The sequence below is a fragment of the Chlamydotis macqueenii genome, chromosome 23, assembly GCF_036417535.1.
Source record: "Chlamydotis macqueenii isolate bChlMac1 chromosome 23, bChlMac1.mat, whole genome shotgun sequence".
NCBI classification, from domain to species: Eukaryota; Metazoa; Chordata; class Aves; order Otidiformes; family Otididae; genus Chlamydotis; species Chlamydotis macqueenii.
In genome coordinates, this window is record NC_141578.1 from 4444357 (window position 1) to 4470921 (window position 26565).

Consider the following 26565-nt stretch of genomic DNA (forward strand, 5'->3'; position numbering starts at 1 on the left):
GTCGGTCCCAAACCAATTTAACATCATTTTGGATAAAACAGCTTAAACTGCTAGGGCACGCAGCTGTATCAGTTACGAGAGAAGAACCTCAGATGCTGAGGAAGGTGGAAGTCGGTGTGGTACAGGGAGAGATGCAGGCAGCACAGGACTAAGGCCGGTTTTGAAATTCGCATCTGTGGAATAAAGGCTATTTCCACCCCAGGAGCTATTTCCAGTTAAGGCGGCATAATATCAGCCACTGGATGTTACTGGGTTAACAGCATCAACTCATGCCACATTAAAACACTTTCTTGGCACAATTTATTTTTCTGACCCAAACAAATAAGCCATTAGCAAGTCATTAACAATGTTCTACCCTAAATTGTCAGTTTAACAGCCCTGTAAAAACATTTTTAGTTTAAAAAACAAAAAAGTGTGCATGCTGCTGACATTAAAACCGCAGTTACTCTTTCAGGAGTACCAGCTGTTTTCTTGCAAAGCATTTTTAACATACTAATCTGTACAGTAAAGAGAAAAAAAAACCTCAACTGAAGGCAGTAGATGGCTGTGTTAGGTGCCGCTCACGGCTCGGTAACAGCGGACTGTCTAAATTTCCTGTACACTTCCAGATACAATATTCCAGCCCTTTTGAGAGTTTGGTTCAGGCCAATCAGCACAGAGTAAGAAAGTGTTGTACATTCGTCTCTAAGTTGAAGCGAACTGAATTGGTGTAATTAGGCTCAATTCCAGATGCTCTGTTTCAAGCTACTTCGTGAATAATGCCTCTCAGCTTTTCCTTACGCGTGGTTTTTCATGTTAGCGATCACTGGCACTGCTTTTGGCCTTGCTACTCCGCACTGATGAAAGCAAGGAGAACAAGTAAAGGAACAGAACGGGATCTTAAAATGAACAGCTTCTTGCCAAACCAGCAAGGATACCATTCCCCCTTGTCCCAGGCTCCATGGATATTTCCGTCAGATTTTCATATTGTAAGTGCTTCTCGGGAAGAGAGAAAACTCTGGAACAGTGAGTATTTATTAGAATATTTTTTGTTAAATAAAGAGGAGGGGAAAAAAAGAAAAAAAAAAAAAAAAGAGTACTGGAGATTCCATTTCACATCTTGGCTATGTTCTGACAAAGGAGAAGTTACTGAATTCAGCAACTGCTTCTTGTCCCAAGCCAGGGATTAATTAATGCCCCTCCCAAAACTTGTACCTGTCCCACCCCACCCCCCAGTCCCAACCCTTCCCATTTTATTTCCCAACTAGACAACACTGTTGGCAAATCAAGACAGCATGAAACTTACATCAATAAAAACAACAACAACAACAAAAAAGAAATGTGAATGTGCCAACGCATCGGGGGAACTATCCTATTACACGGTGCACTTCTCCAACTCGCAGTTCTGCTGGGGAGTCGGCTGTACCTTTCACAGAGGGAGAGTTTAAACATTCTGAGCATGCTCCATGGTGCAACTGTAAGCGCTGCAGAATCACACGACAAGAGACCGAACACCTGAATTTTTCCCCCAGGACTTCCTTTCAGGGACACACACGGTTATTCCAACCAAGGGTTCGTGCAGTAACACTTGGTAAGTGCAATCCGACGCATCAGCACAAATCACGAGTATCCAGTTCAGCGCGGTGTAAGGCATGTGGACAAGAAGAGACATCAGCAGAACGCAGCAGGATCAGCAGAACAGCATTGGTGATCGACGCTCCAGTTTGTCAGACTTTGACCCCACTCTGAATCCCTGATTCCTCTCACAGACAATGAAATTCAGTTTCTACTGTAGCATTTCTGAGGCTATTTATTTTTGGCCAAGTGTTAAAAGACCAACTCCTTTTCGTTTCATTTTGATGGAAATGCAGGAACATTGGCAGAAGCTGTAGGAGAAGCAACGGAGCAGCAGAGATGTCTGCAGGTGATCAAAACTCTGCCCTCAACTTCCAAGTGTCACAGCACTAAATCGAGAGATACTGAATGGGGAGTAAACTGGCCCAGCCACTAGCACTGTCACAGAATGCGTCTTTTTTTTTTTTTAAAAAAAAAAAAAACCAGAACAAAAGGCAAACAGATTAATTATGAACCCTTCTTTTCAGAAGCAGACCAGGATTAAAAAAAATTCCCGCAAAATTAAAATGTTAGATACTCCATCTAAAAAAAGTTTATACATACGCGCTGAAAGTGACCACCACACAGGTCTGAACAGCACCTTACAGTACAGACTAAGACTTAAAGAGCTGATCTCACATTTGAAGTCTTTAATTAAAAAAAAAAAAAAAAAAAAAAAGTGGCTATGGCTGGGATGACACAACGGGACACTTCAGAACACAAGGCAGAGGCGAAACTGGCAGCCTCGCTCGCCAGGCGATGGAAGCGGTGTAACGGGAAAGGGGCACTTCATGCACAAAATGTATTTTACAAAATACATATCCAAAAAAAGCAAAAAAAAGCCAACAAAAAAAAAAACTCCCACCTTGCACTAAATTGCAGCACTCAACACTTGCTCTGCCACGGGCTGCTGCCCATGCCTTGTTTGATAGAGGAGGCATGTGAAAAAGGGGAGGGGGGAGGGAAATCCACATTTCAGTCTGGTTTTCAGAATTTCTCTCACGGGGACGTCTTCAGTCATCTGATGTCAGACACGGAGCTCTCAGAGTACGTCGTGGTCATGACAGGAGTGCCATTGTTTGCCAAACAACCTTGCCTCAAGGTTTCAAAATACGAGGCCTGCACTGGTTTATGATACTGCAGAACTTTTATGGCATCTTCTATCTTAAACCATTCCCTTTTCCTTCCTGTGGGTAGAAAGAAAAAAATCAGTAGATACCATAAAACAGTGTTATCCTTTCTGTGTTTAAACATTACTGTTGATTAGCTTTCAATCATTATCACGTGCAGTAATGTTGCAAGAATAATTTCCCCACGCAGCAAAGCGTCAGTCCAAAAGACACTGGGAAATCTCCGCATTCTCCGATCTCCAGGGCTACTTGCTCCAAACGCCACACTGATGGCTCCTCTGTCCTCACGACAGGTATCTGTTTAGGGCAATATATTCACTGTCCAAACTAGTCCCGCCTTTTTCGAATTAAAAAAAAAAAAATAAAATTGGCTATTTCTGCAATTTTTAGTCAAATCAGATACTCATTTTAAGACAATCCACAATGACACACACCAACCACCACCCAATTTCTACCCATTTGCAACTGAACTTCAGTTTTTGGTGGACAGCACACATTTCTTACTCTTTCTACAATAACTCTTCCATACACAGCCTGATGAAAGTCAAGTTACAGGTGCCCCAGTGCTACTGACAAACCTCATGCAGAACAACAGTTTCATTTTCATTTAGGAATCCGATTTAAACACAAAGATTTCAAAAGGTAATGGGGAACCCACACTGCCTAGATATTTTCCTCTCGTCTTAGAAAGGACAGCTCTTCATGCTCTTCGCTTAGTACCCTAAAGCACAAGAATTAAAGACAAAAATTGCTGTAGAGGCAGCTGTACAGCTGAATTAAGTTATCTTGGGCCACGGAGGTTACAAAAGCATCAATCTGACCACAATTTTTTTCCCAAGCAATCAAAGGACACATCACTGCAGCTTTTCTCGGCCACTCACAAGGATTCCAGCTCCCAGAGGGACGCTAAGCTGACGTATTTTGCCAGTTAACGATAGCGAGCACAAAGAGCTTACCGATATTGACAGAGTCCTCCCAGTCTTCCAACACTTCTGTGACAATAAGTACGTAAACATACGTCCTGTGTTTCCTGTCCCGATTCTAGAAGGCAAAAGGAACAGAATAACAACCAAGCTACCAAAGGAGAAAAGCCAGGTGGGCACGTGGCCGCTACAAGTTGCAAGCCACCTCCCTACGATGCTGCGCTACCTTCTCTGCAGTTCCTTTCACATTGTAGCTCTTTCTTAACCACTAAAAAGTTGTTGCGTTTTAAATGAGAGGACTGGAAGTATTAACAGGGATTGCAGCCAAGAAGCCTAGCTCCTAATCTATAAGGTGGATGGATATGCTTATAAATCAGTTTCTCCGCTGGAAAAAAAAAAAGACAAAGGAAAGATTTTTATCTATTTCACACAACTCAAATAGTTAGTGAAAAAACCACTGCAAAAAGAGCTGCGCCCCGCTGACTATGCATTTCAGCAGTACTCATCAGCTGTTACCAGCACCCACACTTCATCAGGCTGCAGAGGCCAGTTTGGCAACGGGTGATCGCAGGTGCTAAAGAACAAAGGAGAGCCACTGCTCCTCAGCTGGGGGGTGGCCTCTTGCGGCAGCAAGAAAGGTGTGAAGGCACTGGGAATATTCACTGTCACGCTGGCTAACGACTAACTGAGCGACTTCAACAGAAGTGGAAATTGCTGATGATCAATAACACCGAAAAGGTCAGCATACATCTTTATTTAAAGAGAAAGCTTTAAGCTTTCTTTCAAACAAGCAATCTAGTTTACTTCACAAACTGGGAAGTGATTTTTAGTCCAAGACAATTTTTGGCATCAAAATTTCACAGCCTGAACGTCTGAAACTTACCTCAAAAATTCCCACTAATCTTCCTAACGTCCCTTTCACTCCAGCCTGTAAAAAGTTCAAAGAGAAAAAAAAAAAAACCACACTTTAACAACAGGTCAGTACCTATTTCCTTACTTGTTGTGCAGGAACAGTTCATTTAGAACAGGAAGCCAATGCTGTAAAGTTCTGTAATCTGAAACAACATGGTCAAAGAAAAATGACACAAATGTATCACAAGTTCTAATCATGTATGCATTCCCAGGAATTTTTTTCTTCTAATCTGGAGGGGAGAAAAAGAAACCACTTATCTGATGAGTCACTAATTGCACACCAATACACCCGGAATTACCAGAATCTCCTCTAAAGGTTATTACAGTCTGAGCACGGATAAACTCTGCTTTGGGGTTCAGCAGTTTTACCTCTTTAAAAGTGTAGTTTATGAAAATAACTTTAAGTATGTGTAAGACATCCATTTACACCATCAAAGCAACATGACAGCTACCAGGTATTTCAGGGATTTGAAGCAAGCTGATATAAACAGAAAATGCTTTCAATCTTGTGACGTGGCCTCCACAACAGGAACAAGACTATTTCCGATACAACACAAATGCAGATAGGCAGTGAAAGGCGGCTTGTGAATCAAGCGCAAACACAAATCAAGAGAAGATCTAAGCACCAGTTTTGTCTTCTGTTCGAACGCAACTGAGGATCTACCCACTCCATCTGATTTGCTGTCACTCTTCATACACCCGCTCACCGCTGTGGCTCAGTCACCGTTTCAAAGGGCTGCTTCTCGCCTCTGCTCTCCGGGGCTTGCCTCACGCACGAACGCAAAATGCCATCGCACTCCCCTGCCCTAGACCTCCCCCTTCCCCCCCCCCCCAATAATTTACATTTCCTGCTTTTTAGGACTGTAAATGGTTGGAACTCAAGTGCTACAGACAAGATGGGATTTTGCTCCGTGACTTGATTAGTCTGAAACGCCGCACACAACCTGGCATACAACCCAGCTGCGTCTGGAAGGTAAATTCGGGTGCCGTCTCTGGCAGCTGGAACACATCCTAAACAGTTCAGGAAAATATGTCTCTGCTTTTGCAGCCAAGATACATAGATCTGATTATGTCTGGCTTTCCCTGCCCTTCCCTCTCCTTTTTTTTTTAAAGCTGTTTGGGTGAGGGCAACTAAATGTTTAATGATAAGACAAATTCTCTGTCCTGATGCGGTGGGCTGACCCGGGCTGATGCCAGGTGCCCGCCAAAGCCGCTCTATCACTCTGCCTACTAAGGGGGACAGGGGAGAGAAAATACGATGAAAGCTGCGCAGGTCAAGATTAGGACAGGGCGAGATCATTCAGCAGTTACAGTCACAGGTACAACAGATTCAGCTTGGGGAAAGTTAATTTAATTTATTACCAATCAAATCAGAGCAGGATAATGAGAAATAAAACTTAAATCTTAGAACACCTTCCCCCTACACCTCCCCTCTTACCAGGCTTAACTTTACTCCCGAATTAACTACCTCCTCCCCACCAGTGGCTCAGGGGACAGAGAATGAGGGCTGTGGCCAGTTCATCACACGTTGTTTCTGCTGCTCCTTCCTCCTCAGGGAGAGGACTTATCACACTCTTCTCCTGCTCCAGCATGGGGTCCCTCCCACGGGAGATAGCCCTCCATGAACTTCTCCAACACAAGTCCTTCCCACGGGCTGCAGTTCTTCATGAACTGCTCCAGCGTGATCCTCCACAGGGTCACAAGTCCTACCTTCACGGGTAAATCTCCTCCAGTGTGGGCTCCTCTCTCCACGGGGCCACAGGTCCTGCCTGGAGCCTGCTCCAGCACGGGCTTCCCATGGGGTCACAGCCTCCTTCGGGCTCATCCGCCTGCTCCGGGGTGGGGTCTCCATGGGCTACAGGTGGATCTCTGCTCTTTCATGGACCTCCACAGGCTGCAGGGGGACAGCCTGCCTCATCATGGGAATCTCTGCTCCAGCACCTGGAGCACCTCCTCCCCTCTTTCTTCACTGGCCTTCATGTCTGCAGGGTTGTTCCTCTCACATATTCTCACTCCTCTCTCTGGTTGCAATTGCTGTTCCACAGCAATTTTTTTTTTTCCCCCCCTTGTTAAATACATTGTCACAGAGGTGTCACCACCATTGCGGATGAGCTCAGCCCTTGCCAGTGGTGGGTCCATCTTGGAGCTGGCCGGCACTGGCTCTGTTGGACATGGGGGAAGCTTCTAGCAGCTCCTCACAGAAGCCACCTCTGTAGCCCCCCCTGCTACCAAACCCTTGCCATGCAAACCCAATACACTCGAGCACCTGAGATACACCATCTTCCACTTGTTCAGCTACTAACCAGTTGGTGTAATCATACGCTTTTAGAAAGGAAGAGCTTTTATTAATCACAAGGTTTTACAGGTTAAGTTCCCAGCCTACTGAACGAACACGCACAGACAGTAAACAACACAACCAGAGCACACCTCACTGTCGCTTTTAACGATAGCTGATGGTAGAAACGCCCCAAGAGAAAAGGATTTGTAGCTCCTCCTACTAAAAGCCCTCACAGAAATCTATAATTCTTTCTGTAACACGCTCCCTGACCTCTGCTTCTAGGAAGGAGCTTTTCAACTGAATCTTTTATGTTGTTTTTGGATGCAAAATTTATTGTCTCATCAGTATTTCTGCCGTTCTGCTCATCCCATAGGTGGACCACTGACTATTAACCACAAAGCTATTTCTGGAGTCAAACAGCAATTCCATGAAGGTCAACGTACGCGTGTATGCACACACCAGCATGGCTAGGACAGATAACTGGTTTTGACCTTTGCAGATGAGTGATTTTACCTCATCTGCAAAACTGCTGCTGCTAACCTGGACTAATCTCCCTCAAGAATAAACTGGAAGGCAAATATTTCAAATGAATTTCATTTAAAGAACTCCTTCAGCAACCTCAAACAGTAGGCTTTTTTTTGTTGTTGTTGTTAAGATAAGCAACAAATAACACAGAGAGGAACACAAGGTTTCCATTTAACAACACACATGCATAAATACATTAAAAGGTGAAGTGTAACAAAATATTTCAGATAAGTAACTGTCTTGAGCCAATTTTCTTCTCTTCTTCCTGGAGAAGGCTACTGAATTTCTGCTCTCCTTACCTGCAGAGGCAGTGAATCAAAAGCCAGAGATGCTGTTGTGACGGTTAGCGAACTCTCAAGTCCGACTAGAAACAAATTTATCTCCAGGCAACTAGCCAGCCTGGAAACTAAGCACGAATACTGCACAACCAGCCTCCCAAGCAGTTCATCCCCAGCTCTAAAACAGGCAGGTGAGGAGCCCTTCCTTCTGTTCTGGTTAAACAGAGAGGCGACAGAAATAACGCTCTGCCTGCAAACCAAGATCATCCCTCTCCATTCTGCCTGGTCTTGTTCATGCAAAAAAAAGGCACAAAAAGCGATGCCCAGACAAACATGCGCTGCAAGAAAATCATGTTGAATTATCATTAGACAACTCAAAGTAGTATTAAGGTTTTCAAGTATGAGCTTGTCACACGTAGTGGTAAATGGTGACATAAATTAATCGTTTGATTCAAACAAATACTGGGCTGATTTTATCAAGAGAGCCCTTACTAAAGACTGCAAAGCACATCAACTGTTACATCCCAGAGAACAATGCTGCTCTCATCCTATTTTACTGGTACAGTGTATTTTAAAGACAACACGTAGGACATCTAACACAAACAGATTGGATTGTTATACACCTCTTTTTGATAAAGCACTCGATTCACACACAAATAGGAAAGCCAGTCTTGTACAATCACATATTCTGTTAAATGGAACAAACAAACATGGAAGTGGAATTCACAGACTCACACAAGTTTCTAATATAAAAGTTGTCCAAGACAGTTGAGAAAACTATCTATAGGTGTTATCACTATCAAAGCAAGTCAGATAACGAGCAAAAAAAATTGTCAGGCTCCTCTGTGGGCAAGCTCCATATCTCTTGCTTTCCTATGGGCCAGCCTCTCAGCCCCTTCCCAACTCATCTTCACTGCAGGACAACAAGCATTTTCTTGGAAAGTTAAAAGCATAGTCACAGGCTCATCCAAGATTGAAGCTGGATTTAAATCTTAATTTGCACCAGATGACTCAGGAATTTTCTCCTCGGTAGTAAACGGGCTGAGAATCCTCCGCCCTCGTGGGCCACAACAGTAAGTGTCTGGCAGAGGCAGCAAAATTTATCTGGGTACATGTTCTCCCACCACGCATTAGAAGTGCTGCACACAGAGCCCATGCTGCAATCCTCAAAATACACACGTGTCCTAGGAGGAGACTACTGAACCTATCAAGAAGGGGTAGGAGAGCACCAGCAGCAACCGTTCCAGCTGCAGGTGTGAAAATAAAGCAAATCAATCCAACGACAGTATTCCCCAGGGAGAGGCACGTTCAGGTACAGAAGAGGACAGACAGAGCTTGCAAAATGAGCTGCTTTTTCACTGCTCCGCAGACCCAAATCATTTCCAACGTCCAAGGCAGTCCTCACCAGAGGAAAAAGACAGATCTGGCATGAGCGCACCGATGTCACAGCAACAGCCAGCTGCCCCAAAACAGCACGCGACTTCAAACCGCTGCCGCGCACCCAGAGGGGTGGGCTGGGCGCTCAGGACGAGGAGCAAGAATCTGGAGGAAATGAAGCTTTACTAGTTCTGCTGCTCATGGAACAACTTGTTTTAATGAAGAAAAATTACTGAAGACATCCAAGAACAGCAGGTTCAGGTTTCAAAGCTGAAAATAAGTTTGGGTCAGATGCAAAAAGCAGCCTGCAGCAACACCATCTGTTCCTAGGGACAGCTTTTATTTCCTTCCATCTGAGCTAAGGAAAATGTGGGTTGGAATTTCAGCTATTTTACTTTGCTCTATTAGGCTCAAAGCCTGCATCTACTACAGATTACTGCTGGGCAAGAGGACTGTGGTGAAACACCCAATCTTTGCTCTAATATCTGCAGTACTGAAGCTAGTAAATCACACCCATGAAGACTGCTAGCTTGGACAAGTTCTAAAGACACCAATTACAGACCTGCTAGGCAAATTTTCTTGCTGTCTCTACTGCCTTGCAGAGAAAGTTATACTTATTCATCTAATTCTTTACTGCATTAAAACTGATAGTGCTTACATTTGTGAAACAGACACGAAATACTATGACGGAGCAAAGAACTTGAAGATGCTGCACTCATTTTAATGAGGTTTGAGTATACAGGGTACCAGAGAGTAGCGAACTTGGCCACTATTTGCCCTGGGTATTACTAAATCTAGGAAGAGTTCAACACCATCATCTCAGTCATTTTTCCTTGCAATATTTGTTTGTTTCTTTGTTTTGTTTTGTTTTTAAAAAAAGAGGTCTTCCTATTTTAGCATTGAAAGATATCAATATTCATATTCTAAATCAGTAACAAGATACATGAAACAGAAAAGATTATTCATAAATCATGTTTGAGGGGAAAAAGAAAAAAAAAAAAAAAAAGGAAAAGAGGCCGAGCAACCAGATCAAAGTACTATCACGATAGACCATTTTTTATACTGGCATCAACTGCCTGTTTGATCACAGATCAAGCATAACTTATCTGGCTTTTGATTTCCATGACGAAAGCACAACTAACACTCCCGAAATTTTACAGAACTTGACATTTACTAAGTATTTAAAGGTCAGAATGTGAAAGATGCTATAAGTGCAAAATGAAATGCCTTCGGGTTTAACAGACGAGTGTGGAGGCTTTTTTCAAAGTCACTCTATAATAAGTTTAATTTAAGGCATCTATTTCTAAAACACGTTCTTCACCAGGTGCTCACACCCATAAAAAAACCCCTTATTCCTAACACAAAATTAATTTTGAGGAGAGAACGCAACAGCAAAAAAAAAAATCCAAGAGTGAAGAAGCAAAAAATATACTACACTGGCACTAACGACTGTTTTAAAAGTGCAGATCATTTTTCTAGAAGGTGAACCTTAGAACGTACCTGGAGTTTACAGCTGTGGAAGACAGACTACATCATTTTAAACAATCTGTCAGAAATAAGTGGTTTTATTCTGAAAAGGCTGCTCTCGTTCAGAGCTAGCATGCCACTCTGCCTAAAAACAACGCCCAAGAACTCAAGTCACTTCCAATTTTATGCAGACAACAGTATGCGTGACAAGTGTTGGTACCTGTCTGCTTTAATACTTCTGCTGGTAGAGATTAATATAGATAAGGACTAATGCAAACTAGGACAAGGACTTTAACTCAAACTGGGACAGAGGCAGCACAGGTTTCACTCAGAATCAGCATTTCCTTTTCAGAACAGTGTTCTCGAATTCTGAAAACCAGAAAGAAGGAAAAGTCAGATTTCTTTGTAAGACAGTTATTTCAGCAATCATACGGATAAATTCAAACACATTCGTGGTGAAATTAAAACAGCGAATGCAGAAGTCAAAAATCTTAGTTTAGGGAAGCACATTTTTAAAAGCAAATGCATACCATGCAAGAAAAGAATGAACTGAGAAAACCAGCCTATTGTAATCTTCAAAGACCACAAGCAGCTGAAAGGGTAATGAGTCCTTCCAGCTCTTCCAACTGTCTCTTATTAAAACAAAAAAGGCACGCCAAAATCAGTGAAAGAAAGTCCACAAATGTCTTCTGTAACTTTGACCAGCAAACGAACCACCTTCTTTTAGGATAAAAATTCCTTTTGTGTTCATTGACACGGAGGAAACTGGATTTTCCCTCTCCCAACAGACTCTACCTGCTCAGCTATCCTCTGCTTTCCCTGCAAGTGACAGACATGCCTGATCCAGGAGAGGAGCAAAGACATCAAACCTACTCAGAGATCAACGTCAGCTACAACCCACCTGAAAAAGCCTAGATTCACGAGAAGGGGTGAACAAGGGTTACCAGCTAGCACGCACACCACTCACCCAGCAGCCTCCTATAACACCTCCTCTGCCAAATCAACAGCACAAGCTGGGAAACTGGGTGCACAGGAGTCCTTCACAGCGTTACAGCTGTAATATAACAAACACTCTCCTCCCGCACGCACGTTCCCCAGCAACATTTTATAGCAAACAGCCCGCTGAGCTCAAGACAGTTGATGTACATTTCAATTTTGTGCGCAGACCGTAAGCAGCCTACTGGAACACAAACCTATCTGAGGAAGGCCTTGCACACCTAAAAGCTCGCCTGCGTTTTCCGCCCGTGTTAGCCAGCCCCATCATTAGCTGCAGAAGCACTCAAGTAATTTTATACACAAGGCAGGCTGCTCTTCTGCAGATGGCTTTCAGGAAAGCCTTTATCGTAACAGCATCTGATAGCTCCATTTCAGATTCCCACCAAACGCTCCTGGGTGTTGCGGAGGTTAGCCGTTGCGGTAATCCTGCCGCTTTTGGAGCTCTTGATGTTTACTGTTTGCTGAGCGGCATTCAAGCAGATAGGTGCTTCGCTGGGAATGACTCAACCCTGCCAGGCTGCCACAGTTTGAATTACATTCTCATTCGGGCACCGGTCCACGTGAGCGAGGGAACACCAGCTGAGCGAGAGGGGATTATCTCAGCCAGCCCAAACCAGTTCCTTCACTGCAGACTGAGCCCATGCCAAGGCTTCCTTTCAGCCACCGAGCTGTCATGGAAAGAGAGCGACTCTTCCAATGCGCTGCGCTGCCCGAGGAAGGGAGGGTCGATACAGATTTATTTTAAGGATTTGAAAGGCGAAGCCATGCATCTCCTGAATGAACCTTTGACTTCTGTATCAAGTAACTTAATTATTAATAACGATTGGGTTGTAAAGCAGGAGTTTGCAGCCAAAAGTATTTCTATTGTTCTGGTTAAACTCACGTTGGCTTTTAATGTGTTTGAAAGATTGTCGAGTTATTAAAAAAGCAGGAGCTGTATTACAAGCTGGAAACAAAATTTGCAAGCAGCAATCCCCCGTACCAGGGGGACCTAAAGACATTAAAAAAAAAAACCCGAAACAAAACAACTTTGACTGTATAATCTTTTGTATCTTTCTGATAAGCTGCTAGACTGCAAAAACATCCAAAGAGAAACACACAACTCGGGAACTGCCACGTGAGATTAATCCAGAGGCCCAAATAGCCAGCATTTTGTCAGACAGCAGCAGGTACTTCCAAACACTTCAGAGAAAAACCTTCATATGCCAGCCAACTAAATAAACTACTGGAGAAGCTTCCTCCCAAGTCTGATCAATTAGTTCTTGATTTCTGTTCCGCAGCACAAAGATTTATAACCCTCTTGCAAGCATTTTTAATCCTGCCTTATATAACTGTGAACCTACTTGGTCATCCATATATAATCATTTAATGGTTTCTCAGTCCAAGCATCTCTCCAATTCATTAATATTCAGAAGTGAGTTTTAAAGACATGTTTTACATACGATGTGCTCAGTTGCCATTTGTGGGCTTTAAATTCCTTATGAAGAACAAAATTGTTCTTCCAGCTTTAAGAGAAAAATATGCCTTCTCCATACAGATCATCAATCGCTTTGACCTGCTATGCGATGCCCTTTCTGAAACGGCCTCGAGTAAAAAGCTAAAAAACATGAACACATTAGGAATTGTTGCTTATAACTCTTGCGATCAATTTCTCTTATTCACATAAAGCTCAAAATCAGTATTAGACCAAAAGATACCGAGGTCCCTATATTTGGAGCCTCTTCAGTGGCTCAGAGAGTCTTATTTCCGCCTTCTACCCAAGTACTAGATAGCTCCACAAAAGCACACCTGTTTTTTTTAATTTCTCTTAAGAACTGTTCATCATACAGAGGAAACAAAATGGAGAATATCATCATACGTACTGAAACGACTACAGCTTAATTTTATCTATTTTAAGTTAAAGGTACCAGATGAGGAAAAGTTTACTCCAATCGAGCGCCTTAATTACATTCCTAAGCTATCTTTATTTAGGACTCCGGTTTCCCTCCCTTCACGTATCACCAGTGACTCCGTATTCCTCTTCACCTCAAGGAAAACAAGCCAGAGTGATAAAAACAAATTCCCAGAGCCTTGGCCTAGAATCAGCAGCGAAGCTCCAGGAGCTCCCGTTCTCGTCAAACACTCACCTCTTCACAGACTTCTCGCACAGCGGCCACGTTGGGCTCCTCCTCGGGCTCCATGCCACCCCCAGGGACAATCCATCGATCAGGATGACGACTACTGCTAACCAGCAGCACCTGCAGAGAGTAGAGCGCAGCTGATGTATAAACAGAAGGCAACAGTCCTTTGCAGAGCCCAGCCGAAGAGAAGTTGTCTTCACATCTCACATATCTCCACACACAATCAATTTAAGGTGAGTCCTTGAAAATACTCCACTTTTTCCAAGACAATTTCCTTAGCCTCCTTTAGGCGGCTGCACAAACTGCATTATCAGTGACACCAAGGCACGCCAACACTCCAAATTATTTCAACCATTACCTTCTCACCGCTCCAACACGTCGCAGAATAAATTACGCCTCTGCATACCAAAGCAACTATTTGCTACTTGATACAGCATCACAATACTTACACTGTAAGAATCCACCGCTGTACCCAAAGTCACTACAGAGTCTTGACAGCTTAGGATACGCACCGTGCAACAGCGCAGGACGGCAGAGAAGCCGCTCAGCGCCTTCACCCTTAGCAGAAGTAGCTTGATTTAACTTTACTGGTACCTTTGGCATTGTCTGCCTCTGCAGTTACATGAATGACATACAGAAGTCAAGTAACTGTGCACTAAAATATTTACAGGCAACTGTTTTAACAAGGACTTCCAACTTCCCTGCCTGCCTCTTCTTTTGCAGCAGGTACCAAAGAGTTCAGCTCCGGAGCCAGCACTTGGTTACTTTTGGTTTAGACAAGGTTGTTCAGTGAGATATATGCAAACATAAACCTAAACTAAAGCACTTAAAAACCCCATGAAAGATTGCATAGGCAGCCAGACTCTCAATCAGGAAAGTGACTCAAACATGTTCATCTATTTTCAGAGGAGTAATTTTTCATAAGCATGCTTTGTGGCAGTTTTTCTTGGAACATGTTTTATTCCAGGGTAATTCTGCTCTGCACAAGTTCAGGTTTTGTTTTGCCATCTTCCAGAAACACAAAAAGCTAACTAACAATCTCAACTGCCTAAAAATTTTCCCAGAGAATATCGAGACGCTGCGCTTATTAAATCTACTTGCAATACATCCGTGAGCAGAGACGGAAACTAAAAACAAAACTAATACTGTTTTTCAGCTCTCTAAACAAAGCTTGTTCATTAGAGTCATCATGCTATACTTCATCATTTCACTGGCACAAAGCTTAGAGCCAAAGCAACTTGCTCCAGAAACTTTCCAACATACCAGTCCAATTAGGTTACAGGCCAGCTGTAACAGTTTCAATCAGACATTTCAAAGTTAAACTGTGCGAGACACTAAAATCCCAGGCTTTACTGTGTAAATGTTGATTTACCACTAGGATATGAAAAGATTTGCACTAATTATCAACAGGAAACCTACCTACAGAATTCAGAATTAAACTTCCGAAACAAAAACAAGCGTAAGATTTCCAAGGTTTCCCAGTTCTTCTACCTTCTGAAAATTTTTGTCTGCCAACTGACCACCCCGCAAAGTGATTTCTCATTTTCCAGGGCCACCCAGATCACACCCACTCAGCGCAGGGAAAAGAAAAGAAGGAGGCCAACAGACTAGAGCACGCTGGGCTGAGGAGACATGGATCAGTTGTGGGGGTACAAACAACAGCTCTCAAACCAGGAGTAGCAAAGCTTAAGGCAGAAACTGAAGAGGGGTCACAGCATTTTGGCAACTGCTAGTCTAACCTTTCCTAAGTCTGGAACTAAACTCTGTGTTCTCAAGTGTCAGCACTCCTCTAATCAGCAATTTTCTGTGGATCCCACAAATAACAATGTCTCAAAGCCTCCTACTCCTGCTTCAGTCAGAACCCACATCTCAATCCTGCAATGCAGGAAGCAGCATCATTTACCCAATAACCCCATTTACGTCCCTGAGCGCTCCCTAATCTACTGAATTAAGGCAATCACAATGCATATTAGAAGTGAACTAAACTGAATGGGCTACCTTAATTCTGCAGTTGCCTAATGGAAATGCTTACTACCTGACCCATCTTCTGGCTTAGGTTGCAACGGAACGGCATTTGCCTTAGAGTAACATCCCATGGTGTTTGGCCTTCTGCAAGAGGAAGACAGAATTCCTTTCCCTCAAACATCCAACCCATGTAAACCACAATCACCAAGCCATGCCTTAAACAGGGAACGTAAACTTCATTCACCCTCAGAGCCTTCAAGGCTCGGGACAGCAGCCAGGTACCGCGGGCTGGGACTGCAAGGCCGTCACGGGCAGCCACCTTTGGTTTGCCAATATTTGGCCGCTACAGGCTCAGCACACAACGCACACCGCTGACCTGTGCCATCTTATCACCATATCTTTTCCTATCACGTTACAGGACGTTTACTTCCTATCAACTCACTACCGGTATTGTACACAGAAGAGCTCGGACTGAAATTGCTAACTTGAGATCAGCAGGTGATTCTGAGGACAAAGTTAAAAGAAAAGTAATGGACGTTTCAAGTATACGTCTTCTTGCCAGGTAAGGAAGCATCATCTTTGTCGTTTCTGATTTCAATTCAGAGTCCCAGCTCAAAAGAAAAATAAATAAATAAATAAAGCAAGCTGCAGAAACAGATCTTTGAAACTCGGCACAGCACACTCCATGCCACTGAACTCCCACCACCTTCCACTTGTGGGAAAAAGTTTCTGCTAAGAAAATCCCTGCACAAAGACTTCTACAGGAAAGCCTGCTGGACTGCTCCCACTAAGACAATGCTTCAGCAGCACACTAGTAGGAACTCTTAGGTGTAAACAACAGTTTTAGGCAAAGTAAATTAACTTCAGCTGCTCTGGCAGTTGAGAGTTTTGTGAATAGAATTAACATGAACAACCCTCACTGGGAAGGAAAAACCTGTCATTCTCACACTTTTATGTAATCAGACTATCTCCTGTTTAATAAAAAGGAAATCCCATCAGGGGAGAGCAGGAAACATGCCCTACGAGGTCATTCTTTTAGAACAGCTTCAAACAGGATATTGCTACCAATGAGCTCTCCCAAGACAAAGGGGCCTGGTTCAAAATGAGGGTGAGACACTGCTGTGTTTAAAAAAACCACACATCTAAAAAAGTTCCGTGTCCCAAGACATGCAACCCATTCAAAGGTTTTAAGTAAAAAGGTCATTATAACCCAAATTCATATTTGCACAAGTTTGTAAATTGAAACATTTTACAAACTGCCCCAAAGCCAGTAAAATGAGATCTGCTGAAAACCAGCCTCTCTCTACAAACCATCAATATTTGGGCGGAACAGCCCAAATGCCTTTTCCAAGATAAGAAACACATTCCCCAGCACAAGCCTGCCCCTCCACCGATAGCTGGACGGGTGGAACATAAAACACCCGGGGAAGCGAAGATCCCAGCAGAGCAGGTTGCAGACGAGAGCGGTAGCAGTTTGTGTTTCTGCCATAACGATGTCAGAATTATTTGCTAAGTCTCAGAACAAAGATGTGACACAGCATAAGGCTAACTTGCACGAAAAAGCCAAGACAGAGAATGGAAAATATACCTTCATTTTACAACATAACATAACAAAATCGTTACTTAATTGCTCAGTTAGACTGAGTGTTTCCCAATACAACTGAATTCTATAAAATAGAGAACAGGATTTTGTTTTAAAGGACCGCTCCTATGTCTTCAAGACCTAAATTAGTGCTCATTAACTTCTTTATTAAATAAAAACATTTATTTGAATATATATTAAAGATGATGTTTTAATCAAAATAGCCATTAAAATAAACCCAAAAAAATTATTTATTTATTTATTTAAAACAGGCAAAAACACAAAGGAAGGCTGACATTCCATTTTATTCTTGCCAGGCAACTGTGTTTAAGATGGCAACTGAGACTCTTGGCTTACCAGGGATTTTGGGGGCAGATTTTGGAGCCAAGTCTCACAGTCTTCTTTGGAAAAGCACTTGCAGGTATCACATCACGTGGCCAAGTTCTGTTTTCCAGGATTTGAAAGAGAATTATGTCATTTCAAAGCAGGGAAATGAGCAATATAAGCTGCTTTGGCAACGCACAAGGCAGCCCTGAAGTAGCTCTCACACACAATCGATGAAAAAAGAGAAAGGTTAGAAAAATAAGCAAAGTTTGAAGTCTATAGCAGGGGCTCCTAAACAGCACTAGATTGTAGCCCTCATGGTAAGCAACCTTCAAAGCAGCATGTAATCAACAAACAAAAAATCCCAAACAAATCTAGAGCAGCCTACCAACTCTCCCCCAAGGAGACAGGAAACATGCTGAGACATCTAAGGATCGCCACGCTCGGAGCTCCATGGGAAAAGAGTTTGTCACCAGGATAAATCTGGGAGTCCCTGACACACAATGCTGACCTTCAAACAATCTAATCCCATACAATCTGTTGCATTCACATAGGGGTTTTTTTTTTTCCTTTTTTTTTTTTCTCCCCAGAAATAATGGTGCTCTGCAAAGCAAAAACGGAGCAACTAGAATAAGGCAGAGAATTAGCTCCCAGTCAACAGAACAGAGATTGAGGGATTCCCAGGTTCTTTCATGCTGTGGTGGATTTAAACAACAACAACCATCGCCCATAAATAAAACAAGAGTAGCTACGCTGTAAGGAACACGATTCCTAGAAAGAGGCTCCGCAGAAGCATTACAGCAAAGACGAAAAGGGCTACAGCATTATTAGAAGCTGGCCTACAACGTTATTAGAAAATGAGCTGTGAACCTTCCAGGCTTCCAGGAAAAGCCAGTCCTACCCACACGCGCCAGCCTAACGACAATCAAGCTGGCAGACTTCATAAGAAACAGCAGACAAGATGTTAAATACATGGGTTTTGGCCCAGGCAGCGTTCTGCTGCCAGAAGCCAATCTATAGCTACTGGCTGCCGAAACAGCCTCTGCACTTTCTTCCAGGCTGTCTATCAATATTAAAATCACGTATTTTGCATAGGGACTAAAGCACAAACCTCCCAACATTTAAACTCATTTCACACTTTAGCATTAATTATCAGAACATAGATTGCAAGAAAATAACACGTCTCCTAACACGCTGCAGTGAGCCTGGTGAAGAAGATGGCTGACTTCAGTGATTTTCGCTGTACAATCTGTCTTTGTTTGAAGTTTCAGTGTAATAGGAGCCTCTGTATTCAGGAGTTTGGAGTTTAGCTGTGCTAGTGACTCTCCGATTTGCCCTATGACCAGACAGGATGGTGTAGCTGGTGCAGCTCTGTGTCCAGCATAATAAAGACCTTTTATGCTTTACTCCAAGTTAACAAATGTTCTCACTATCCCAATATATTGTTGTTACTGTACTTAGTGCTCTTCTATCTGACAAAACTCAGTTCAACCTCAGCAAACCACCTCTAAACACTAAGAACAGCACACACTGACAAACGGAGCTCAAGAGGAGCTAGAGGGAAAGAGAGACACTGTAGTCAGCAAAGTTATACCAAAATTAATCTAATTTAACCGGCAGAAATTCCGCCTCAGTTACACTACAACAAAGCACGCATTTTGCCAAACTACTAACGCAGGATGGTCTGACCACGCACGTCAAGGCTTACAGGAGGGTTTCTCCCGCCCTCTCGCTATTCAGGGCACGTTACAAAGTCAGCACATTGTAGTGACCAGTACAGCCCCTGATCAGCAAGGCTACAGCTGGCTTTAAACACGGCAGTGTCTTTAGCCGAGACGAGAATACACACAAACCTCAACAGCAAGCCACAGAAAAACCCTCTCCTGACCATAACAACATGTCCTCACAGGAGTATTACCGGTCCTCAACTAGACATTTCCTTAGACAACCGTTATTTTCGCACACACCCCCGCACTTTTCTCTGTGGCATAATGGGATTTAACCTACAATGTGGTACCGAGAAACCAGAGGCAGGAAATTCACGGCAGAAGGCTAGAAGGGGAAAGTATTCACGATACAGAACTTGACAAAACTAAAGCATGTCTCAAGAAAGGAGTAAGAGGTGAACTGGAAGAAGTTCCAAGTCATTTCAAGCATTTCGATCACAGCTATGGTACTATAATCACAGAGGAAAAAATAAAGAAAATCCTGTTGGGTTTTAGGCTACTTTTTAGAATAACAGTAATAAATCATCACGTACTACACTGCTACTCTGGCTTCAGAACACCAAGGGCCATGCTACTGTTACTACAGTCTTCTTGTGAGTTTAGAGTGACTGCCGACTCCTACCTGAAATACACCACGATCTGGAGTCCTCTCCCCGCATCAAAATTCTGTTTTCGATAACCACAAAAAATTATCTGCAACATGCCTTTCACAGCAGAGCCAGGACAGAGCAAACAGCTGAAATGCCTGACCCAGCAGCTGCTTGTTTCAGAAGCCCAGGGCTGATAAGGAGGCACTCCCAGGAAAGACCCCCGAACTGATAACCTATTTCTGCCTGTCAAAACCAGTCTGTTGACCGCTCGGTACTCACACAACTTGTCCAGGCAGACTTCTTCCAGAAGGAATGTTAGCTTTTAAACTGCCTTTTCTTTCTAAGGGGAAGAAAAAAAAAAATGAAAGGAGTATTTTGGCCTTTTTACACAGACCAAATGACTCTGGATGTCAGTAGTTGTATATGTACACACTTACTGTTTTGATTAACAAGTCCTATTCATAAAATAAAGCATGTAAAAGCCCTACAGCCATAAAAACTCTTGAGAAGCTTTTCAAATAAGTAGCTGATTCTACGCATACTATCAATATACGTTATTTACACAGGAAAAGTAACCACCCAAGTCAATACAAATGAAATTATTCAAATCATCTGAAGCGTCTTAAAAAAAAAAATAAATCTACCCAATAGATAATTGTATCGTATCCCTCTGAATTTCACATGTTAACGTCAAATTTCTGAGAACAAAGAGTTACTGTGCATTAGCCACTGCACAATACAGACAGCCAGAGAGACACCAATTCTGCCATAAATATGCACAAAATTTGCAAGATCCTTGACTAGTCTGTGCAGTCAGTCTCCCAACTAGATTGAAAAAGAACAACTGTTTAAAGAAACCGAGTACCTGCTTTCCAGCTGCTGGATATTACATACTGAACGCTGATGGCCACTACTCATAAGGTAGAACTGGGTTTCTTAATTGTTCTATCCAATTTTTCCATCACAGAGGTATGCAAATGAGGATAATTTTCTTTATGAGAAAAAATAAAACACAAAATCCAAGCACACGATCATTTTCCTTTGACTGACAAGGGAAAGAGTTGTTTTTCCAGACCTTGAGAGACCATCCACGGAAAGATCAGGTCCTTTGGCAGCAGCCCCAGCTGGGTACAGCCCCCAACTGCTTTTACCTGCCTCCATGCTTCGGTACGTTGTCTGAAGGGTGCTGAGATGAACCAAGTCAGGGAACTGATCATGAGTTTAAAAAAAAAAAACAAAACAGAAGGGGGTGGCATGGGACACAACGAGTGAGGAGTGAAAGGTAGGAGAACCAGCTACAGCCTCCGGTCAGGCAACAAATGAATCTGAGCTGGACAGGATTTCAGAGAAGCGTTATGCAGAGGAACAGAGAGAGAGGCCACCGCTGTTGGGTCCTTCTTGACAAACCTAGGGGTGGAGTACAGCCTCTCCCTCTTTTCCATATTCATCACTTTCCCTGAGCTGCAGCAGAACAAAACCAACTCAATTCTTCAGTTTCATAACAGCTTACAGAGCTTCCAGTAAATTAAGTGAAAATTTAACAATTTTCATTATTTTGTAGTTTGCGAAAGTAAGAGACAAACGATTTTACAAGCAATTGGATGATGAAAGCTGCCTTTACGAAAAGGCTAGAAAATACTTTTTAAAATTAAAGCTAGGTTTTGCAGAGGTTTATACCCTTGCTTTTGGAGAAAACTAGCTACAAGCACAGCTGGGAGAGACAGGAGAAGCACAAGCAAGAGACCCGTTTCTAAACTGCCCTATATCTGACTGGAGATGTAGTATTGTGTTAGCAGCAGACAGGGAGAACTTTACTTGGTTTCAACCACAACCCTTTTACGCAGCTGAAGGGAACGTACAGAATCAAGCCAAGCCATCAGAACAGAGATTCTGAGACAATATTCCACGGAAAGTACGATGCTGGGCTCTCTTTACGTCCCACCAGTGAAGTACTCCGGGTGCTTTTAGCCATTATTATTTTTATATTGAAGAATACGCACAAAGGATGGCCCAGGAACACTGTGTGATCACCAGCGCAGTCTCCAGTTAAAATCTGAGAACTGCTGTATTACATCACAGCCTGGTTTAAAACTGACCCAGGAGAAGCATGAAGAAAAAGGTTCGTTTGCATTCAAATTACTCTCCCCACCCGAGGCTGTTGTGGGGCTACACAAATTTGGTGACCGTACTGGCTTGGCGCGCTCATAGAGCCGCAGAGCCAGGGCGCTCACCAGATGCTGTGCAAAAGTTCTGGTTTCTCATCTCCATTTAGACTTCATTCACAACTAAGAAAAGACGACCGATCCTGGATCCTGTTCTTTCCACAGCATTTCCTCCCAAAAGTCTTTAAAAATACCAGTTGTTAATGAGCAGCTTGTCCTTTCACCAGATACAATGCAGGCATGCTTAAACCTGTAGCTACACCAGTGCAGGACTTAAAGCCAAACGGTTCCTTTTTATTTCTGTTAAAATATAACACAGAGATGTTGCCACTGAGCAGGCTTCCATCTGCTTCAGAATAGTAAGACGTTAGTGAAATTTTCTGGAACATTTCCTCATTGAAACAGCTGGTCTGCACAAAAAATACTTGTGTTATTCAAAAATAACACCGTAACAGCAATATTGAGAGGTGCTGACATCACAAGCAACAAAACGAGCGATTTCAGAGACAACACAAGACTTGGGATCCCTTGATCTGCACGCTCTCCTTCCTCCCTTCTGCAGAAGCAGCAAATACCAAGGGAGTTCACTCCGTTTGAAAAGATGAAAATAGCAGAGTCCTGGCGTTCGGTTGCCGAAAGGTCCTTTGAAGTCTGTTCACACTCTCTTTGAATCAATCCTGTTGATTCCCCTGTTCTCCCTCCTGTCCAAAGAAACATCACTCGCGGTGGCTTAGTGTTTATGAAACAACACAGATATAGAATTTTTTTTTTTCTCCACACAGTCCAATTAAGAAGCGTATTTTTTGTTCCGTTTCAATTAAATGAATTCTCCCCGTACTGCTTTTTAAAGGAATATGTAACAAAGACATCTTTTCAGCCAACGTTTGGTCTTCCGAAAACGTTCCAAAGCTTCTTTCATGTCCAAAAGTTGTGGCTTCCAAATGCAATACAGAGAAAATGTGCAACCTCAAGCAGCATAAGGAAAAAATAAATCACTTAAAAACTAAAAAAGAAACAAAGTAGGTATTATTACGTTAAGACTCTCTATTTGCAAAATTAATCCCTGTCCAAAGACATGCTGTTTTAGCAAGCTCCATTGACTGGTAAGATTTTAAAGAAAATTAAATCAGTGAACTGAAGAGTTAGGGGGTAAACCCCTAAAAAGAAAAAAAAAAGTAGCCTCCTCTGTAAGCGTAATCAGAATTTCTTACTTCTTCTTGTTCCTTGAGAAAACCGTTTAATTCAGGAACTAATTAAGGGTTCAAAGAGAGAGAAAATTTGGGTTTTTTTTAATTCATAGCAGGGAGCAAAGGAGAGATGTGAGAGCCAAGATCTACTATTTCCTAAGCCCTTAAAAGAAACAGTAACTAGGAACAGCCAGTCCTAGAAAATGATAATACTTTAATATATCAAGTTTAATAAAAAATTTTATTTATCAAAAAATGCTTTTTTTTCCCTTTTATTTTTAAACAGTTAGCTTTTAATAGATCTTTAACTAACATACTTGAGTTCTGGATTTTTCCCCCTCCCCAGAGAGACTTTTTAAATAGATCTCAATATCCATTTAAATAGAAGTAACCAATGGTAAAATATGTCAGCAGCACAAAAATGTATTATTCTCCGAAAGAAAAACAAAAAATCTTTCACAGAGATGTTAAACTATGTAATTAAATGTGTACAGATAACACCCTTCTTGTTCATTAACCAAAAAAGTGCAAGCAGCAATAAGATTAGTCAAGTAGACTTCTCCCAAACCAGGGTTTAAACACCAACAAATAAGAATTAACCTAAGAAAGAATTAGAAAGCAAAATTAACAAAAATCAAGGTTTTCTGCTTGCCAATTTCAATAATTGACACAAGTATAACTTAAACGGCTCCTAGGCCTTTTGATGAACATCAAGAGCAGTATCTGTGAACGGAGTCTGCTCTGGTGTGTATCTGTTTGTGACTTGGTAACACCTTTCCCAAACGCATTTGTTGGAAAAGACCGCTTCACGACTGGCTGCTGTGGTTCAGCACTCCCGAACGCGCCACACCACACCACCTGGTTTTACTGGGGAGATCAGAGACAAGGGCGAACACTACCGGTGACCAAAGCTCAAGTGAGAACCTCTATTGCCCCGATACACAAAAAGTTTTGCAGAGCTTCCCTTGCAGCCTTCGTAACAGACCCATGGAAATGGCCAGGCACAGTGAGCCAGCTACCTCAACTCCTGCCTTTGAAACTGGAAACAGTCTCCTACTCTAGGTCTTGCCTAGAAACCAAAGCCTGAAATTGCACCAATTAAATTTTCAATCCTCTTGAAGTTGTTGCAAGCCACAACACAGACACAACTTTGACATAAAAACGGCTTTAAAGCTCAACCTTAAACCCAACCAGCTTGACCTACACTGAAAGAAATCCGTTACAAAGTTAGCATGCCTGCAGAAAGAGTTTACTTTTCCTTCTTCACCCACCTCGGGTAGTATTGTGAAACTGCCCTGTTAACAAACCTTTGTGTCACCAACACCACGAGATCTCTGGACACCAGCTCCCTCTGGCCAGAAGACGTAAGAGACCGCGGCCACGGAGTAAGCCAGAGCCCGAATGACGCTGCGTTGTAAAACAAAGACTAACAACCAGTCAAAAGCTGATTGCATCAGGTAGCTGTTAAAAACGGCATTTCTATCTTCAACCATAGTGTAATCAAACAGGGTCAAGCATCTAACTCTTGAGGAGAATTGCCACACTTGCCTCACAAATTGTGTAAAATCACATCAGGAAGCTCCGACGCCTTCAACCACCCATGCTGATTAGCCCCGGTATCGTTACACAACACAATTATGCTCTTCTTCATAGTTCAAAGTATCACAAATTTCCTGAAAGTCGGGGGGAAGGACCAGCTACGACGAACGCTTCACCAAAACATATCGTTCTCATTTCAGAGCATTTATGCTTGAAATGTTGACACTCTTCACCATGACAGCACAACTACAAAGGGTTTGTCAAGCCTGCTTCACCATGTTAAATAATAACTGAACGGTATGCTAATTTACTTTCCTCCAGTGAACTGTCTGCATTCCCTTCCGATTTCCTGTAGCTACAAATATGATAATCAGGAGAACAAAGACGATAGCACAGCCACTCAGGAATCAGTAAATGAAACGAAGTATGCTTGACTCCAGAAGAAGCCAAAAACACCCCTGCAGCCTAGCTTGTCCCAGGTACCACAAGGCCACGTTAAGAAGATATTAAAAAGGAATAGTGAAAAATTGCACATCTGAGTAAAGTTTCTCTTTTTCACTTCACGGACAATACAACCACTTAGCAACACGGTCGTTCTCAAACTAACCAATCTACCTCTAATTCCCACTTCCTCCCAAGCCTCTCTGGACAGCAACTTCTGGCACTCCATCAGTCCCCTTTTATCCCAGTTTCTTTTTATAAATCCAAGGTCAGGTTTCCTCTCCCATCTCATGTGATGCGCTGGACTGAAGTTCTGCCAGCGTGGTCGGTCCGCTCAGCTGCCAAATCCCATCCCGTACCACAACACTCCTTACCAGACCGTTCCACCACCCCATGAGCATTTCATTCTGGGCATTTTTCTCATGTTTAGCGGAGAGAAATAAAGAAGGGAGGAGAAACATCAACTTTCCCAGCGACGCTTAACTGCACCTAGGAAAATAAAAATATCCCCCTGCAACCCAGTCACACTCGGGCGGCTCGGGGGGACCCAGCTTCGCCCCCTACCCTGCCCCCCGGGGTGGGGGGCCCATTCCCACCAGCGGCCGCGGCCCCTCGGCCCTCACCTCCTCCTCGCTCTCGCTGCGGAAGCAGAGGCAGGCCGCCCGCTTCTTGTAGCCATCCCCGTCGTAGGTGCGCGTCTGGTTGGACTTGAGCTTCATCATCCTCCGCTCCGAGGAGGGGAGGCTGGAGGGGGGCGGGCAGGCCGGAGGACGGCGGAGCCCGCGGCCTAGAGGGCGGGGGCGGCGGGGGCGGGCAGGGTGGCGGCGCCGGGAAGGACCCGCCGGGGCTCCCGTGAGGGGCGGGCGGGGAAGGACGGGGCGGGTGGGGGGGGGGGGGACACGGAGGGGGGCCGCCTCCCCGCGACAGTCTCTTTCTCGGTCTCGCTCTGTCTCCCACAGGTCGGGAGCCGCCCGCTACGCGCTGCCGCCTTTCGGCCGCCTCATCCCTCCCTTCACTTCCAGCCGTTCCGCCACCGCTGCCAGCGCTCCGGCCACCGCCGCCGACGACGACCGCGACGCCATCTTGGGGCACGCTACGCAAACGGCGTAGAGCCGCCGGGCGGGGGAAGCAGCGGCTGCCCCCTGCCGCTTCACGGCGGGCGCGCCCGCCACGCAGACGGCGCAGCCCGGCTTCCAGAATCGCTCCCCCCCCGCCGCGCAGACAGCGCCACCACGCCTCCACCTCGCCGCGGACCCTCTGCGCCAGCGGCGCAGGCCGTCTTCGAGAATAAGACGGCTGTTCGTAAGCCGGCGGGCGGCTGCGTGGTGGGGCGTCCTGGCAGTTACGCAAAAGGCGCCGCGGCAGAGCCGGCCCCCAGCGCCCGCCGCGCACATGGCTCCGCTTTGACAGCGGCTCTACGCAAAGCGCGTAGATGCCGGGGAAGGGAAG

At 43.8% G+C, this 26565-nt stretch overlaps 1 protein-coding gene across 5 annotated transcripts; it reads right to left on the reverse strand.

The window, feature by feature from the left end:
• Positions 1-283: 283 nt before the first annotated feature.
• On the reverse strand, positions 284-26223 carry NUDT3 (nudix hydrolase 3). Of its 5 annotated transcripts, none has more exons than XR_015260982.1 (6): positions 25740-26214; positions 13606-13716; positions 4530-4574; positions 3680-3764; positions 2459-2780; positions 284-1739 (listed from the first exon to the last, which is right to left on the reverse strand). XR_015260982.1 is itself a non-coding variant. In XM_086765539.1 (6 exons), the coding sequence occupies exons 2-6, from the start codon at positions 25575-25577 to the stop codon at positions 2611-2613; spliced, it is 498 nt and encodes a 165-aa protein (XP_086621665.1). In that variant the 5' UTR covers positions 25578-25605; positions 25740-26212; the 3' UTR covers positions 284-2610. The 5 variants fall into 5 exon arrangements, 4 of the variants coding, with proteins under 4 accessions (XP_086621665.1, XP_086621666.1, XP_010120388.2 ...); XM_086765539.1 differs by adding an exon at positions 25491-25605 and having other exon boundaries at positions 284-2780; positions 25740-26212; XM_086765540.1 differs by adding an exon at positions 25491-25627 and having other exon boundaries at positions 284-2780; positions 25740-26212.
• Between the last annotated feature and the right edge of the window lie 342 nt (positions 26224-26565).

Coding starts and splice junctions, on each gene's coding strand:
- NUDT3 (XM_010122086.2), bottom strand. CDS start 25,838: ATGATGAAGCTCAAGTCCAACCAGACGCGCACCTACGACGGGGATGGC. Junction 4,575..13,605: donor TGCGAGAAGTCTGTGAAGAG/GTGAGTGTTTGA, acceptor AACTTTTTACAG/GCTGGAGTGAAAGGGACGTT. Junction 2,781..3,679: donor GGAGGACTCTGTCAATATCG/GTAAGCTCTTTG, acceptor TTCTACCCACAG/GAAGGAAAAGGGAATGGTTT.